Genomic DNA, 19,343 nt, shown 5'->3' with positions numbered 1-19,343 from the left:
AGTCTCCAAAACTTCAATATTCTGAAATTGGTCCACAAGTTTTAGTTGTTTTTTTTATGCAGATTGGTGACTCTCTGCCTAAGATGTTTTGTATAAAAGTTAGACCTGTTGCCAACAAACCTTATCAGTTTAGTAGTATTTCTCTAGCAGTTTCTTTTCAAACCTCTTGTCCATTCGATGCTATTTGAAACGTGTTGCTGCATTCAAAATCCAAATGAGCTCATATCTTTCATGAAATGCAAAATGTCTAAGTTTATGTCTAAGATCATTTTATGAGACTGGCAAATCATTTTTTCGTTTTTATTTAATTCTTACATAGCATCTGAACTTTTTTTTTTTTTTTTTAAAGAACTGGGGTTGTATTATTACACTTTCTAAATTCTGGCAGCCATACTACTCACTTTCCACAATCTGAGAAGGAACATTGAAATCAGAGTTTTTCTGCAGCTCTGGCACAGCTTTAAACTCGGGCAACATCGTTTGTTGGCCTGAAGTTGATGCACTTCTTCTTTCTGTTGTTTCACTTGTAGCTTTATCGATGGTTGTAAATGTTGAGGTACTTTGTCTTCGCTTTTTCCCCGTTGGCTTTTTATTAACGCTTGGACTATCCAACATAGGCAAAGATTCTTCCCCTTGATGAGTTTGGGTCTCAATGCTAGTTTCAGACTGCTGATCAAAATGTTTACCAGTGTCACTTTCTTCCAGTTTCCTCTTTTTTTGACCCTTCGGTCCAAAGATTTCACTTCTTTGTTTTCTATTCGTTGGGAGAGTATCCAAGTTAAAAGGTATTTTAATATCGCTTGCCACCGGTAGATTAAGTGACCGATGTCTTCGTTTTCTCTGGCTATGTTTAGCTGAAGAGAAATAGTCCTCAAACATGTCATCACCTCTGTCAGCCGTACCGGGGGTGCCACATTTGTGTTCACTGGATGAAGTGAAAGATCGTACCAATGCTGAAAATGACTGTTGAGCCCGTTTGGGTTTTTTCTGTCCTGAAGCAGCACCACCTTGTACAGGTGATGAGAGGCAGCTAGAGGATTCCAGAGTGTCAGGAAAAATATGGGATTTGGTCTCTGCTATAACGTTTACTTTTGTGTTTTTTTGTTTTCTTTTCTCAGATTTATTAGGTGTTAATTTAGGTGACTTTATCTGTGATTGGGTTCCTTCTTTCTGATCGTTCTTACTGTTGTCAGACTTCCTGTCCTGACAAGGACTTTGTAAAAAATCTATTGATTTGTCTTTATCCATTTCTTTTTTTCTAACCAAGGTCCTCCGTGACTTTTTTTGTTTATTTCCTTCTTCATGCTCAGGGTCAGGGCAGGCAGGCACACTTATGACCTGTTCAGCCACATGATGGTTGGGTGAGAGGCAGTCTTTCCTGTGGGACAGCTCAAGATGTTCATGGTCTCTGACATCTGTGTGTGTTCTCCCCTCTTCCTTATCAGGTGAGTAACCAAGTTCAGGAACAGAAGCACTGGAATCATCGTCTGACTGGTCATCTATGTAGGAGAAAGAATAACAGTACACTTTACACAGAAACAAAAATGTTAAGGTGTAATAGTAATAGTAATAATAATAATAATAATAATAAATCAATTGTTTCATACTTATTTTAACCACCTTCTGTCCATTGTTTTGCTCTGCAGTGTGGCTGATTACTAATAATTCTCGCCCTTATACAAATACCGGTATGTAAATACAAAATATACGGGCAGCTGTTTGCCTTTCACACATCCAGATTGAACACTACACCCCCACAGTAATTGCCCGGAGTGGTAAAACTAAATAACAGGTGGTGAAGAGAACTGTATATAACAAAATAAAAACACCAGGATATCTTCTTAGGAGAGGACACTACAAAGCAACACTGTACTGCAGTCACCATAAATCTATCCAAAGGCTCTTGATTACCCTCTTGATTACAGTGTCTTTTTCTTTGTGTGTGTTCTGTTCTTGGCAATCCAAGACAGTCAATAAAGATGTCCCTAAGGGAACAGTGAAATTTAATTCTATTCGCTGTACACAGAAACTCAACACTGTATTGGTGAATTTAATGTAAGATGTACCATTTTGTTTGCCAACTGCAGCACTATACAACAGGTTCTCTCTTACAGGTTGTTTCTGAAATCCCTTCAGACATTTCCTGTTTAATTTTAAATGAATACATTTCACTAAAACATGTACTATTGATGTTTCCAATCCTACTGATGCACTAAATGGGCATCTAATGGATACAGTCTGGCATTATAAATAGGAATCTGGCTTGAGAGCTCTTACTGTTACGAGGGAAACAATGCTGGTCTTGTATTTGAGAAAACAAAAAGAAAAACTGGCTGAAAAAGAAAAAAGAAAATAAACCATCCTGTCTAAATTCGATTACAGACCCCTTTCCTTTCTTAGCAATATACAAGCTTACTTTCTGTGTTAGGAAAGATAAATATCACACTACCATTGCCTGTAGATCGATATATCAATAACAGCACCCAGTTTTCTTACATATTAATTTGAGGACACTCGGTGAGCTCCCAAGAGAAGGCTTCAATCTGGTGGGTGAGGGAGATTCAGCCATTTGTGAAGCTGAAAGGCAGTGACATTTTCATGAGTTGGCTTCCTTTCAAAGATCCTGAAGTGTTTTAAGTCTGTCAGTCCATCAGGCTGTTCACCTGCTGCTGCACTTACCTGTGGGCGAAAGGTTTTCTCGTTTATCCTTCATGTCTTTCAAACGCTGAGCCATATATTCTGACCTTTTAAAAGCAGGGCTATAAACTATTCCATTCTCCTCGTCAATAATGATGGGTGACACGTCTGTAACTGTGAAGAAAAGAAAGTATGAAATGGCAGACAAAAAAAAAAAAAAATAATCCACTGCTGTTATAGCCTTTTACCTATTGGTTCTTTTGGAGCAAAGTCTTTCATCATCTTATCTAATTTCTTCCTCATGCGCCTGTCATTTTCAGGTGTCCTCTCTGGAGAATCTTTTGGCTGCATGCAACGATGCTACGTGAAGCAAACACAAACAGAATACATTTTTGAATAGTTTTAGATGAAAATCACTGATTTTAACACACAGATTACAGTAAACACACAGGTGAACGATCAACATAAACAGGACACACAGACAGGTGATAAGAGCAACAATTAATTTATTTTTCATAAATTTTCAGTGACTTCTTGCTCAAAGGGAATCAGCAAAATAGCACAAACAGCATAACCGAACCACTCCACTCCCTGACTGGCAGGTTTTTCTTGGCTCACAATTGTCTTTGGGGATTAAATGCATAATAACAGCTGGTACACATATTTAAAATAAAGAGTGTGTTACCTTGAAACAATCAGACTTAATTTAGTGACTTCTCTGTATTTATACATCAGGATAAATAGAAATGAGAATATTCACACTTATTTATTCACACTAGTGATCCCAAATAAACACACTGCTTATTTACAGCTTACAATAAGATAAACATAATCATCGAGGTGCATCTCACTCACTTTCTTGTTCTTCAGCACAGGATTGCTTTCATCATTTAACGCTGGATATAACTTCTCATCCACACGGACGCCATCATCATAACATCTGAAGATCATTTCACAAAAAATTTGAAAAGGCACACAACACCTTAAAAAGGCTTCATGACAGCACAATAATAACAAAAAAAACAAAAACAAAACAAACAAAAACATGATGGACCCTTAAATTCAAAACTACTAACCTCTTGAGTATAATTCTTACCTTCCTATCCACAGAACAGAGACGAGATGCACATTACTTTTTTTGGCTTTTCTCCACGTTGCTGGATGACCATTTTTGAAGACTACATGTGTAACTTGCTTATTGAAGGTTTTTGATACCTGTAAAACAAGGGTAAAAGACCTGGAGTTGATTCCAACTGTTGAATTAGCTGCTTACAGGAAATCTAAATATGAGCCCCAAACAGATGTTCATGCAAATAATGCAGGCAAAGCAAAACAACCCCCCCCCCAAAAAAAATAAAAAATAAAAAATAAAAAAATAAAAGGAAAAATGAATATTCTGGTAAATCCTTAAAGGGAAGGAATGCACTGGCCAGCTCAGGAGCATTGAAAGATCTGACCAGCCACAGAAAACAACTAATGTGGATCATGACAGAATTATTTTCATGGTTAAGAAATACCTTCTTTTTGAGGTCTTGGTGAATGGAAACACTTGAGAACAAGGTCAGCATAAGGCTTTACCCAAAAATATCTAAAAGAGCCGTCACATTTCAGGAAAAATGGAATCATTGGACAGATGAAACCAAAATTAAGGAACGGGTTATGATCCAAAGCACACCAACCCATTTGGAGGCAATGTTACAGCATGGGCGTGTATGGCTGCCAGTGGGTACCAAGTGGCTTACATCATCAGCAACCATTATCAGTGGTTACTGATGGACTGCTGGTAGATGTAGTTGGATGAATTGTGTGTGAAATTAAAAGTGTACTTAGCTACAAACCTCTTGACTGAAAACTGAAAGTCTGCACATAAATCATATCTTGACAGTTTACTTTAAAATTAACTCTGATGGTGTAAAGAGGCAATACTACAAAATTGCCTTGTTGTCTAAAAACGCATGGACCCAACTTTATTTAAACAGTCTGTAAACACAACAAACACTAAAGTGAAAATAATGTCTCACCTGAGCTCCCATTTCCAGGAGCTGCTGAACAAATGGTTTTGAGTAGTTTCCTGTTTTGTCGGCTGACCACACATCAACATAGGCAACAACATCTGCAGATACATTGAACAGAGTTGCACACTTAAACCCAAAGTCATAAACCTCATTTTGGATGTATTGCAATTAGGGCTGGGCCATATTATACTGTTCACGGTAATACCGGTATAATGTTAGGCAACGATAGGAAAATGAAATATCGCGATAGAATATGAGTAAAACGCGCATGCGCAGTGCCTTTGTTTTCATACACACATGGCTGATTGTTGAGTGAAACAGATGAACCAGAATTGGTTTGTACAAATGGTGCAACTTCAGTGATGTGGAACTGGTTTTGTGTTTGTCCGTCAGATACACGACAAAGCACATTTTTTTGTAGAACATGCAAGCGGCCGTCGTTATTGTCGTATTTGTCGGACTAAGATGCTCTTAAATCTGGGAGTAATCTGGGTCCTAAACTCAGTTCAAACGAACACTGCAGCATCACTGAGAGTTAAAAAATAAAAACTGTCTAAATTCTTTCATCTTTAATAAAACGATCTGCATTGCTGCTTTACCAGGTGTAACTATGAAGTTTAACTTCCAGGCATCCATGAAAACAAAATTTATTACATTTAAGGAGTTAGAAGTTAGCAGGAAGCTAGCGGAAGTTAGCTCGCTAGTTTCGCTAGTTACCTAAACATGATATAGCATGTTCTGACTAGAGCTGGGCGATATGAGATTTTTTTCATATCACGATATGTTTTTTTCATTTCAGGCGATAACGATATCTATCACGATATAAGCCAAATAACTATATTTGTAAGATTTAAATGTGCTGTTGCTCACAAGTAAAATGTGAAATAATCAGCAGCTTGTTTTTATTTAAATATTTATTTCCCATAATAAGTTCAACAGGTTACTTAAGGAACATGAGACTTTTTCAGATAAATAAAGGCAAATATTGCAAACTACACAAAAGGCAGCCGCTAAAGCGTTTAAGTTTCAAAACAGAACAAACGAAACAGACTAAATTGTCAATTCCACTTAGAAACAAAATATTAATTCTAAAAATAAATCTTAGTTTGTTTTACAGAAGAACAGACAAAACTGACTAACTTTTGTCAATATCAAATAAACTGAGAACTAAAAGGAAATTCTCAATCTCTCCTTGTTGTATAGCTTAGCTTTTCAAACAGTTTTAACAGTTACTTTAGTCTGACAAAAGCCGAATGACGAATTAGCGCTTCCAGTCAGAGACTGAGGCTACGTCCACACGTACACGGGTATTTTTGAAAACGGAGATTTTCCGTTTTCATTTTAAAAAATAATCCCGTCCACACATAAAGGCAGAAATGAAGGAAAACGCTGCTATGAACATGCCAAAGCAGCAGGTGGCGCTAGATTCCTAACCGTGCAGAAATGTTGGCCAATCAGAAGTCTAGAAGCCTCGGTGGGAAAAAGTAAACAAAGCTGGGGCATAGAAGCAGAACCGAGTCGTATGTGTGGACGGACAGTAACTGTGTGTATATGTAAGCATTTAAACACTGCAGAGAGTACAATTAACAGTAACAGTATTGTAGAAATTCATTTCACCGAAACAATAACGTGGCGCACAGTGTGACGCATGCACCAGTTTATTGTATTTCCAGACTTGCTTTCGGCACAATTTACAGTGCACGCTACTCTATTTTTTGTCAGACTTGAAATAGCCGAAATACCTTCACACTACGGAACTTCTATGGCTCTTCCGTTCGACAATCTCTCCGGCGTTGGAACCATCATCTGTTTTCTCTTCGGTCACGCTCGGTTGATTTTTCTAGTCGGCACTCATTTCCTCCATTACGCGCTGGCTCCATTACCCGCTGGCTGCTTCCCAAACAAACCCACGTGCGGCTTGGCACTTGTGCTGTATGTAACAAGTCACGCGACGTGACGCTGCGGCTGTGATTGGTTCGGCTCTGCGCTACTTAATTTAGATTGGCTGACCTTTTTTTTTTTTTTTTTTTTTTTTTTTAAAGAGGACAAGAGCGGCGAGGTCTATCGCAATAGCTTAATTTCTCTATCGAGTAAAAGTTATATCGCGATACATATCGTTATCGTTCTATCGCCCAGCTCTAGTTCTGACTGAGAGATTTCTGAAAAAAAAAATCAAACTTACAGCTCTGCTATCACTTCCAACATAAATGACAGTGACGTTTGTAGGGTTACTGAAGTTGGGCTAGCTGGTATATAATTATGTGCTACGTAATCGCTAGCGACACAGCTATGTTAGCATAACATAAACAGTGCAGCTGGAGGACGAACACTAACACTTTTACACTTATAAAAGTTAACGTGAAGGTTCCTCATGGTTAGAGACAAATGCAATCGCATGGCAGGATGCTGTAAACGGACCAAACTTCAGTCAGGAGAACAACTGAGATAATCCATCCACAATACGAGGTTAGTCATTAATATACTGCAACAACATGGGAATAGAGCAGCTGCCAGAGAATTCAACATTAATGAATCAATGGTACAGAAGTGGAGGAAGCAAGAAGAATGAGTTTAATAAAGTTTGATTTATCTGACTGCTTTGTTTCGCTTAATGTGCCTTATAATCCTGTGCACCTTATGGTCCGAAAAATACGTACTGCACACTGCAGTTTAATGTTGCAAAGCACCTCTTTTTAACTTCAGTGGATATTATACATGGTTATGCTCAGGATATGTCAGCCCATTTCCACTGGAAATGCCTTTTGGTTAAACTTTCAGCAAGGAATTTGCATTTGCACTGTTACATTTTTATAAAGCTTTAATGTACATAAAAACCAGCTTCTTGTTTAAGTGAAAATAAATGGAAGGTTGTCTTTTTGCGCTAGTAATGTTGTGGAGTTGTATTTTGTCGCGCATCAATTATATCGTCAGTTATATCGTTATCGCAAATTTTCAAATATATATCGTGATAAATATTTTTGGCCATATCGCCCTGCTCTAATTGCAATAACACCAAGATGTGCAATACCTTTAAGAACTGAAGAGTTGGTCGTTGTGGTCATTACTGGCCTCTTTACCTCCGAAACACAGATACTAGAAAATTAAAAAAAAAGACATACTGTGAGCTTGTGACCTAGCAGACCGCATGAATTTTACTCTGTCACACTTTTAAGAACAAGAAAACTGGCTGATTTATATTATTTACAATACCGAGTCACTTGACTAACTTATTGGACTCAAAAAAAAAAAAACCCCGACATTTTTTGAAATTAAAGTTTAGCTTCATCAGTCCAAAGAAATTCTTACTGTGACACAAGGAAACAAGGAAATTGTCCATCCTGGTCCATACTACATCAGAAATGTATCAATGACAGACATCATTCAAGTGTGTCAAGTGTTGAAATCAAAGCCACAAATCAGGAATACGTTAATGTAACTGATTATTTAACTATATAAATAGCATCAATAGTACTGCGGCAGTCTGAGCAGCATAAGTAAGGGATGGTTCAGGGTTACCTGATCCAGTCATAGCTATAAGCTTAATTAAAAAGGATGGGTTTTTTTTAGCCCAACCTTAAAAGTACAATGGTGTACTGCAACAGGAGGTTTCTCATTTTAGAGACACTGCCCAGATAAAAGGAACCCGTCCAACACATTTGTTTTATGAGCACACCAAATCAAAAATGACTCCTAGGTTCCTCACAATGTCTCTGGAGGCCAACATATCTGGTTAGACACCATGTTTATCAGATTTTTACGGTCAAAAATAACAATCTCAGTTTTGTCTGAAGTTGGGGTATCAGATCCTGACAACTTTGTTCTGAACTGAGAATAACAAGCGAGCTGCGTAGTAATGTTGTGTCAAATCAATTATTCAATTACCCCAAGCACTTCTTGATAAATTACTCAAGGCACAGACGCTTGCTGGGGGTACATGCTTAAACTTGTAGCGAATACCACAGCACTGCAAATTATGAATATACTCTCTATGCGAGGTACATACAAAATATATGACGACTTCTAAGCTTTGTACTAACTCGTACTTTAAATCAAATTATTAAAACGCTCAATTTTACTGTTAGCTAACTAAACCACCTATTAGTGAAATTGACTCAAGGCAGGTTATCAAACATATGGATATAACATTAGTTACTGTGTAACGTAAAATATATAGGGCAGAGTCGTTAAATTTAACACTTATCAAAGAGCATGAATGAATGCCAATAATGTTAACAAAACCGTTAGGCTGCATTTTGATGCTAAACTCGCGAAGCTAACCATGGTGGCCGTCTATGGTTCATACTTCCGCTGGCACACGCATTTCACTTATTGTGACATTTAGGAGTCCGAAGACGTGAAAGAAGATATAAACACGCACTTCCAGAGGTTGCCGTTGACTTACTTTGTGTGGCAGTCACTTTTAAATCGCACAGTTTCGACCAACAACTCACTCCTGCTTGTATTGTTCGCGCGTGCAGTTTGTGGAAATGATGTATTCTGGGACAAACAGCTATGATTGGTTAATGTGTGACATACGACACTTCCGGTCTAGAAAGGAATGTGGTAGGGCCCCTACAAAGGGTTTACTAAACCGCGTGTGTCCTTTAATCACAGTTTTTATTCGGTTAAGCTCTGCAAACGCTGAAAATATACTGCTAATCCAAAGAAGACGAGTGTTATGCGGTACCGTTATGATACAAAGTATGAGTTTGTGCCACTTGCTGTTTTGCTCCATGAAGAAAACTCACGATTTAGCCTGCCTAATTAAAAAAATAAATTAATTAATTCAACAATCAGTTAATTTTACTTGATATGCGCAAAGAAAAGGTAGCCATCAGATTTTGTAAGTTACTGCTTTTTTGTTTATTGTGTTGGTTGTTTATGTACACTCGTAAGTATAATGCAAAAATAAATAAGTTTGATGAAATAAAAGAAACAAAAAAATCTTTTTAACAATTAATATATTTAATCACAAAATTGAAAACTAACAAGGAAGATAAATAAAGACAATAAATAATAGAAAGATTGTTTTAAAAAGCAGCTTGCAGGTGAATTACATATAAATTCATGACACATGATCTACACTATGTTGGCTTATCTGCATTGACATGCTTATGAATTTTAGTGACATCCTCCTCTTAATCCATAGGGTTTAATATGATTGCAGCTATAATACCGTCAACTCTTCTGGGAAGGCTTTCCCTAAGGTTTAGGAGTGTATTTATTGGGATTTCTGAACATTCAGAAATCTGCAGACTCCAGAAGTGCATCTGTGAGGTCAGACAATGATGTTGGACAAGAAGTGCTGGTTTGCAGCCTCTGCACTAATTCATCTCAAATGTGCTTTGCTGGGTTGTGGTCAGGACAGGCCAGTCAAGTTCTTCCACACCAAACTCGCTAATCCTTCGCTTTGTGCACTGGTGTGCAGCCAGGTTGAACCAGTTTGTTCCCACAAAGGTATGAGAATGAAATTGTCCAAAAAGTCTTGGTATGCTGAACCGTTTAGAGTTCCTTTAACTAAGGGGCCGATCCCAACTCCCAAAAAACAACTTTACACCATACACCCCCCCTCAACCAGATTTTACACTTGACACAATGCAAACAAGTACTGTTCTCATGGCAACTGCCAAACCTAGACTCCACCATCCGATTGGCAGATGGAGAAGCGTGATTTGTCACTCCAGAAAACACATCTCCACTGCTCTAGAGTCCAGTGGCATGTTTTACACTGACACTTTGCATTGCACTTGGTTATGTAAGGCTTGGATGCAGCTGCTCAGCTATGAAAACCCATTCCATGAAGCCCTCTACACAATGTTTTTGAGCTAATCGTAAGGCCACATGAAGTTTAGAGGCCTGTAGGGACTGACTCTGCAGAAAGTTGGCGACGTTTGTGCACTATGTGCCTTAGTGTCCGTTGACTCAGCTCTGTGGCCTACCATTTTGAGTTGCTGTCATTCCCAATCCCTTACACTTTGTTATAATACCACTAACAGCTGACTGTGGAATATTTAGTAGCTGGACTTGCTGCACTGGTGGGATCCTATCACAGTACCATGCTGAGTTTCAGTGAGCTCTTGAGAGTGACCCATTCTTTCACAAATGTTTGTAGAAGCAGTCTGCATGCCAAGGTGCTTGAATTTATACACCTGTGGCCACGGAAGTGTTTGGATCACCTGAAATCAATCATCACAAGGGGCGAGTTAATACTTTTGGCAATGTAGTCGAAGTTAAAACAGACATTTATTTGAGATATTAGTTGTGACGCTTTCAAGGAATATAAATTTATTAAATTCACACATAAGTAAGTCTCTAGATAAGACACGTTTAAGTAATCCACATGCAGGCAAAACTTAGCACTTACTGCAACAACATAAACATACTGCCTCAACGAAACAAGTTATTTAACACATTTTGATGTAGTTTAAATCATGCCCATGCACATTTGATGTCCAAGCATTTCAATATTTACTGAACCCATCAAAAATAAATTAAGGCCTGCAATTTAACAATGTATATAAGTTAGTAAGTTTCAGTTTTATTTGTCACTTCAATCACAGAACAAAACCCTCCTTGTGTTTTATTCACCATGAAAGCTAAGACAGAAATTTCACAGGGTTGATACTATGAATATAAAAGACTGAATTGTACTGAAATACGTGAAATACAACGGCAGGGGGTCTCTCATAAAACAGTTTGTTACATAAGCGTCTAATATGTCTCAAAATGGCACACCGTGCAGTTCCACGATAAATGAAATGAACATTTATATTTAGGGCCTGTGCTACCACCACAACTGGTAGCACAGTCTCTGAAACAATCTCTGTTACAAACAGTCTCTGAACAGTTCACAGTCTCTGAAAGTGTATGGAAGGATGAGTAGAATCCTTATGAGAGGCATTCCGTCCCACCGTGTAACACATCACTTCAAAGTTTACTTTAGGCATTTTGTTGGTTTGAGGTCCGGTGAGTCTGAAGGCCACAGTATGGTCACACATGTTTTATACTTAATAAACAACTAATATGATTCAGCAAAGGTTTTGACATGTCACAGAAAACAGGTGCAAAAAATAAAACGAATAATGACTATTCTTGGTGTCTGATGGCTCATTGAGACACCTGAACTGAACAACCCCAACCACACTGGTCCTTCTAAAACATTGCAATACCTGTCAAATGACCACTCATGCCTTATAAATATATCGGCATTTACTATGGTCCTCCACTCTTTCATTCTGTTTTCCCTTTATCTCTGGTCACCACTGTAGGTGTTGATAATACTGTAATATGGATTTGTTCTATGATTCCAGCATAAATTTAAAGTGTTAAAATGTTTAACTGGCAGTAATTCTATAAGTCACAGTTAAGCTAACACCCGCTGGATTTATGTCATAATAACAGGATACAGTAAGATAGTATATGGCATGAAGCATGAAATTCTGAAAAAGCAACAGTTAAGATTAAATGCACCTCCTTTTTCAGTGTCTTTATAGTTGCAGTTTGCTCATAGTAAGACACGGTATGAAACACTTCACTTTAAACCACTGACAAAACGTTGCACTTTAAAGGTATTTTTTGTTATGCAAATGTTGACTACAATTTTCACCACTGCAGGCAGCATTTTACCAGTGGGTGTGTTGAGATTTTTTTCTTAGGTGTTGTGCATTTCTTTTGACGTGATATTTCTTTTAACCCTTACTTTAAATTCCTCAAAAAGTTTTGCTTTTTCCGCACCACCATTGTTTATAGCAGCGATTCCCAAAGTCAAGAGTGCTTCAGCCCAATTAAAAACTAGAAGATCCCATGGGGCACACCCATTTTAAAATTTCACTTCAATTAAAATACAATAAAAAGAGATGTATTTCCTTGAAAATGTTATTCAAAAAACATAAACAGGCTTTTGGCTAGAAATTGCTAAAGTTACCAAGTCATACGTAAAATACTATGGTCAATATGGGACCCACCTGCTACTGGGATATAAACTTCAATACAAGAGAAGCAAATATAGGTTGGATTAATAAGTAATATAACAAACTAACCGCATCTTATCATTTTTATTCACTTTTTAAATAAATAAATCCATTTTACGGAATTTCTGTACCTGTAGTACACTCGCAGCCTATTGTGGCTCCAGCCCACACTTTGGGAATCTGTTTCATAGTAATGCGTCAATGACTAATGCCTGTTTTCTACAAGTACCTGTTTGACTGGACTCGACCTTGTTTTTAGGGTTTGTCATTAGGTGCAAATGGAAAGGTGAAACCCAGCAACAAAAACCAACACCGTGGTTTCCAAGTCTGAGAAAAACCCATAGACTTATAGACTTATACCACTCTTTCGATGTCCTCCATCGTTGTTGTCTTTGTCAGATAACAATGACGTTGTTATAACGACCCCATGCACATTGAGGTGGAAATGAGAAACTGAGTATAGCAAAGTTGAGTTGAGCCAAAGTTGTGGAAACAAGGCTTCAATGACTTGCTGGGCTGACTGATTGCACCATGTTATGTTACATACTGGTATCATACAAAAGTACAGTTTCGTCCTAGTTTAAGTTCAGTTAATATTTATTTAACACAAAACATAGATTTTTTTTTACATAAACTTGTGGTGAACTTTTTTTTTAAACATATAAATTTACAATAAATAGCTTTAAGCTGCTTTTTAAATGGATCTATTGACATTAAAGTAAGAACAAACAGCAACAGTTTGTCTTACAACTGTACAGTTTACGTAAGAAGGATCCTTTAGGCTGAAGCATCAGTGTCACACAGAGTTGCTCCTGCAGGTTAGAGGCACAGAGGTATGGGACACTTCAATGTGCACAGTGGACATGGGATATTGCTCACACTCTTCCTCTAGTGGGAAACAGCGGCAGTGTAGGAGCACCTCGCTCACCTCTTGCCTAAAGTTGGAGTTCAGGAATCCGTAGATGACGGGGTTAATGCAGGTGGAGGACATGGCCAGCAGGTGGCAGAGGGAGAACAGCAGGTTGTGGTGACAGACGGGCAGAGCCTCCTGGTTCCAGTCTGACACCACGTTGAAGATGGTGAGCGGAAGCCAGCAAAGGGCAAAGACTGTTATGAGAGCAACCAGCATGATGTTGATCCGGCGGCTGTGGGTCATGCGCTGGCACTCGGGGGTCCGGGCGCGGTCCAACATTTCTTTGCGGTGACGGAGCCGCACAATAACTCTAACATAACAGAGCAGGACCAAAAACAGTGGCCCACAGTACTGGAACAGCAGAAGCCATGTGGTGTAAGCGACCCTGTGACCCTGGGATGGCCAGTGCTCCACACAGGCTTCCATATGTGAAGAGGTGGGGACGTAAGAAAAGAGGGAACGGTATGAATTTTGAAGCGCAGACAGGTTTTTGTATGTATGAGTAGGAGATGTGTTGAGATAAGCATGAGGAAAATCTTGGTCATGTACCGATGACACGGGCAGGATTACATTGGTATAGGGCTCATTTGTGAGCAGCTGAAAGGCTAAGAAAGGCAAAGATGTGAAGCAGGCCAGTATCCAAATGAGAACAATTGCCATGTAGGCCTGAGGAACACTTGGTTTCCATCCAGAGGGGTTAATGATAAGCTGGTGCCTTTCTAAGGCGATAAACACTAGAGACAGCACTGACACACTCACAGAGACACACTGGATGAACGGCACCAGGCGACATAACAGCGAGCCAAACACCCAGTGGTCCATGATTGTGTATATGACAGTGAAGGGGAGGCAGAAGACACATACCAGAATGTCAGAGAATGACAGGTTGCAGATGAAAATGCTGGTGACATTGACCTTTTCTCTGCGGCGGGCAATGATGCAAATGAGGCCAATGTTGCCCACCAACCCTAGCACCATTGTAACACTGTACCAGGCTACAAGGCATGCTGTCAGAACAGGAGACATGTGGCACTGCTCATCATGCTCCAGAATGGCGAAGTCTGAGAGGAGCTGGGTCTCATTCCCTGGCCAGTCCTGTACAGACCCATGGCTGGCTCGCTCTTTCTCCCAAGCTGAGGATTGTGGAGGGGTGGAGCTGTTGAAGATCAAAGGAAAAGGTGACGCTGACAAAGAAGACTGGGTTGTGTTGCCACTCAAGGACATCTCACCAAGACTGAAGTGTCACCAGCACCATGGATCAAACTGTCCATCCCAGCCCTCTGAAAACATGCATCTGAAACAAAGAGAGAAATCACAGATTCATGAAATGCATTTATTCTACTGCTCTTATACTATAGAAGTCAATTAATGTGTGTATGTAGGAGTGATACTGTTGCTATAAATGAAGGAGAACTAAGCTGATCCTGTTTCTAAAAAAATAGAAACTACATGTGTGAGGAATTAGTGCCTGATAGAGTTGAAGGAAGTTCAATTATATGTACAATAAATGTTTGATGGGGTGGAACCATCAGCGTAGCTTTGTGCTGAACATTGGGGGGGAGGGGGGGGGGCAAGACAGCAAGATCTCTGTCTAAATAAATAAATAAATCTGGGTAAATTCCCAGATGATTAAATATGCTACTATATTGCTGGTAATACCTGAAATGAGTAAAGAAAATCAGCCTATTTATGCAAGGTAATTCATAATTTTATTGGTGGTGGTGGGGGGGTTATATTGGTTGCATCTGATTATGGTAAATGGCCTGTATTTATATAGCGCTTTACTAGTCCCTAAGGACCCCAAAGCGCTTTTATATCCAGTCATCCACCCATTCACACACACATTCACACACTGGTGATGGCAGCTACATTGTAGCCACAGCCACCCTGGGGCGCACTGACAGAGGCGAGGCTGCTGGACACTGGCGCCACCGGGCCCTCTGACCACCACCAGTAGGCAACGGGTGAAATGTCTTGCCCAAGGACACAACGACCAAGACTGTCCAAGCCGGGGCTCGAACCGGCAACCTTCAAATTACAAGGCGAACTCCCAACTCTTGAGCCACATTATTGGGGGGTCATAACCCCTCTAACCCCCCTGGAAATTACGCTCCTGGGTGGAACAGTGGTTAGCACTGTTGCTTCAAGGCAAGAAGGTTGCGGGTTCAGGCTGAGGCCTTTCTGTGTGGAGTTTTTTATGTTCTCCTGTGTCTGCACGGGTACTCCGGCTTCCTCCCACAGTCCAAAGACATGCAGTTAGTCAGGTTAGGTTAAATGGTGAATCTAAGTGATGAGAACATGTTTGTCTGTCTCTTTGTTAGCCCTGCGACAGACTGAGAACCTGTCCAGGGGTTGGTAAGCAAAAGAAAATGGATGAGTGCGTTACTATGAAATGTTTTACTAACATTCATGGGTCCCCAGAGCAGAAATCCTAAACACTATGATGACTCATTGGCTAGTTTGCTGACTTCAAATTCGTAGGGGCTCTTTGGTGTAGCAAGGATATCAGGACTGCGAGTAATGGATGGTCTGTGTGAGTCATTGCAGTCACTTTATGGTCAATCTGTGTCTACACAAGATTCATTCAGGCCCACTACTGAGTCGTATATTACCTGACATTTTGGAAGTCCTCAGATCCCACTAAACAAGTAGTATTACATTCACTGGCCTCATTTATTAGTTACGCTTTGCCAGTACAAGGTTGGTCCCCCGTTTGCCTTTGGAATGCATTAATTCTTCATGGCAGAGATTCAACAAAGTGCTGGAAAAATTCCTCAGAGTTTTGGTCCAAATTAACATGATAGAGTCACACAGTTGGTGCAGATTTTTTGGCTGTGCGTTTATCTTCCATTCCACCACATCCCAAAGGTGCTCTATTTCTGAAATGATGCATATTTCTGCTGTAAGCAGCCATCTGAGTATAGATGCAATATGGTCATAAAAAACATGATCATCAACAATACTCGGGTAGGCTGTACTATTTAAATGATGTTCAGTTGGTATAAAGAGGCCCAGAGTGTACAAAAAAATATCCCCCAAGTCATTATTATGCAAAATTCTGACCCATCAAATTTTTTTCATCAGACCAAGCAACGTTTTTCCAGTCTTTTCCTGTCCACTTCTGGTTAGCTCGTGTGAAATGTCAGCTAAGAAGATTCCTTGCATTCCTCTTCTTAGCTGACAGGAGTGGCATCTAGTGTGGTCTTCTGCTACTGCCTATACCAGGGGTAGGGAACTCCAGGCCTCGAGAGCCGGTGTCCTGCAGGTTTTAGATCTCACCCTTGATCAACACGTCTGAATCAAATGATTAGTTCATCACCAGGCCTCTGGAGACTTCAAGACATGTTGAAGAGGTAATTTAGCCATTTAGACCAGCTGTGTTGGATTAAGGACACATCTAAAACCTGCAGGACACTGGCTCTCGGGTTCCCTACCCCTGGCCTATACGCTTCAAGGCTTGACAGGTAATGTGTTTAGAGATGCTCTTCTGCATAGCTCTGTCATAAAGAGCGGTTATTAGAGTTACCGTTGCCCTTGGCAATCTGGCCATACTCCTTTGACTTTTGGCATCAATACGACATTTTAGCCCAGGCTTTTTTGGGCTGTTCTCTGAAAACTGTAGAGACAGTTGTGTAGGATAATCCAAGCAGTTTCTGACACAATCAAACCAACCCTTATATCAGCAACAATCATGCGACATTCAAAGTACTTTAAATCATCCCATTCTAATGCTAAGGTTGAACTTCATATCTATATTAACTAGCGTCCATGTGACAGCTGATTATATTTGTGTTAACAAGCAGTTGAACCACTGTACCTAACAAAGTGGCCAGTGAATGTTTGTACATTACAAAAGGCAAAATAGACTTGATAAAATACAACAGAAGCTGTGCTTGTGTAGACAGGTGAGTTGGTGAAGATAAGAGAGTATGTGTTCTGTCAGTCCTGTGAGACAGATGACTGAAAAACGTGCAGAAAAAATGCACGTGGTGGAGACAAACTGTCAGGACCAACGACGATCCTCCACACTTTAAATCCAGATGTTGAACATTATAATTATTAAACATCTAGATTTATCTTTGTCTTAGATATCAGGTTGACTGCAGTCCTCATGTAAGAATGACACCTATATAAAAAGGAAGAAAATATGAAGTGCTTTCACAGTTTAAATAACAAAAGACTTTGAGTACAGGTGATAAAAGGTGATAATTACATTCTTTTGTAAGCGACTTGGCCTCACACTAATAATTGCTGCAATTCCTTGTCCAAAAATCAACAGTCAGGTCTCAAGACTGAACATAAAAAGCTAATGATATCAAAATGATTATGAATACACAGACTTAGATTCATTTATTTTAATGAAAGGGTATGACATTGTCATGATCCTAAAAATGGACTGTAGCCATCTTCCCTGGAACCTCTGCTATGTGCCATGAAAACCATAAGAAAACGAGACTGTCACTTTCCATTAACAGCGCACACACTTTGCTATCAGTCACTTCACCCTGCATCATTACTAACCTACTGTGTCAGTGTGTTGAGTGAGCTGCAGGCAGGGTGGCACAGCATCGATCATCCTTTGTTCGGTGAGGAAAGGCAAGTGTAATGTCACCGGTAACTACATGCAACAAATAACTGCAACAGTGAGTAGAAACCATGTACAGCAGTAGTAAGAAAAGGAAATATTGAAAACCAACAGCCATTTTTAAACCGCTAATGCTGCAATTGTGCGATGCTGTGGGGAACACATACATCAAGTAGTTGTGTTAGTGTGTTGGACACACTGCAGCGCTAAGTCTCTGCATGGTAAGGAACACTGTGACCTGTCTCCACTTGACCCGTCATATTATTCTTATCTTTGCCTCAAAAAGTGCCCTCCATCTCAGAGAAAATAGATGAAACAGAAATGAAGGCAAGGCTGTAATTTTCCTTGGAGAAGCTTCACTTTTTTATTTTTAAAAAGACATTGTACTGTGCAGTGAAAGGTGGATTCCACATATACCTTTTAAGCAGCAATCTTGCACTTAATCTACCTGCTAAAGAGTGCTGAGGGTAGTGTCATATAAAGGTAATATTTCTGAGAAATGAAAAATAGTTTATTATAGCTGAACACTGCACTTGATTATAAAGGTCTGACATGTGCTATTCCAAAGGGATGAACGATTTGGGGTTTGTTTGTTTTTTGCGTGTAATGAATCTGTACTGCAGGTAAAATGCATTTGAAAATGAAAATAAAGATATATGCTTGACTGAAAAACAAAAAAAGCCCAGTCTTTCAATTACCCCTCTGCAATCACAGGTTGTGTTTCTGCTTCACTTCTTACCAGTACAGCCACTTACTAGATTCTAAAAATTTCCTAAATCCAAAAGAATAGTCCAATATGTGTGTGCAATCGATACAGCTGCTCAGAGACTATTTTCTTTCATATTGCCTTGTGCCGGTGATAATCAGGGTAACGGCAGCAGGCACTGTGCAGTGTGCTCAACCTGAGCTAAGCCTTGTTATCTGCTGGAGGTGTCAGGGATTGTGGGTGACACCTCTCAAATCTACTACAAATACTTTCACAATGTGGTTCTCTTTATATTTCAACAAAGAACACGAAATATGAATGCAATGTTGTTCCCCTGTTTGTGTTTTCTTTTGGATAAATACCACCAGACATGCGTGCTGTCAGATGCTTTTGTTAGACTGTATAATTGAAAAGATATTTGTAGAAGGAGAGACCTACATTACACCTGCTTACAGTCTCTGGACACTGCAAGCTGACAGTCTAGAAACAATACAGCATTCATTTCATAGCTGATTGA

The 19,343-nt window shown here is 39.5% G+C and overlaps 2 protein-coding genes across 3 annotated transcripts in view; both read right to left on the bottom strand.

Moving 5' to 3' along the window:
• The window catches only part of mcph1 (microcephalin 1), a 36,367-nt gene extending 27,210 nt beyond the window's left edge, over nucleotides 1-9,157 (bottom strand). For both annotated transcript variants that reach the window (XM_085428292.1, XM_085428293.1), the window contains exons 1-9: nucleotides 9,055-9,157; nucleotides 7,681-7,745; nucleotides 4,659-4,750; nucleotides 3,734-3,852; nucleotides 3,493-3,577; nucleotides 2,886-2,997; nucleotides 2,680-2,811; nucleotides 2,497-2,577; nucleotides 402-1,499 (exon numbers count right to left, since the gene is read on the bottom strand). In XM_085428292.1, coding sequence (XP_085284418.1) covers nucleotides 402-1,499; nucleotides 2,497-2,577; nucleotides 2,680-2,811; nucleotides 2,886-2,997; nucleotides 3,493-3,577; nucleotides 3,734-3,852; nucleotides 4,659-4,750; nucleotides 7,681-7,714 — 1,753 coding nt within the window. In that variant the 5' untranslated portion in view covers nucleotides 7,715-7,745; nucleotides 9,055-9,157. The remainder of the gene's footprint in view (nucleotides 1-401; nucleotides 1,500-2,496; nucleotides 2,578-2,679; nucleotides 2,812-2,885; nucleotides 2,998-3,492; nucleotides 3,578-3,733; nucleotides 3,853-4,658; nucleotides 4,751-7,680; nucleotides 7,746-9,054) is intronic.
• Nucleotides 9,158-13,418: 4,261 nt separating this feature from the next.
• Nucleotides 13,419-14,759, bottom strand: npy4r (neuropeptide Y receptor Y4). The gene has a single exon (XM_085427677.1). It carries the CDS (start codon nucleotides 14,757-14,759, stop codon nucleotides 13,419-13,421), a length of 1,341 nt encoding a protein of 446 aa, XP_085283803.1.
• Nucleotides 14,760-19,343: the final 4,584 nt, after the last annotated feature.

This window comes from Rhamphochromis longiceps, linkage group LG13, assembly GCF_057381845.1.
Source record: "Rhamphochromis longiceps isolate RC_006_pf linkage group LG13, R_longiceps_female_GT1.1, whole genome shotgun sequence".
NCBI lineage: Eukaryota > Metazoa > Chordata > Actinopteri > Cichliformes > Cichlidae > Rhamphochromis > Rhamphochromis longiceps.
Note: the sequence above shows the minus strand (reverse complement) of the source record. Positions and strands in the feature narration are given on the sequence as shown.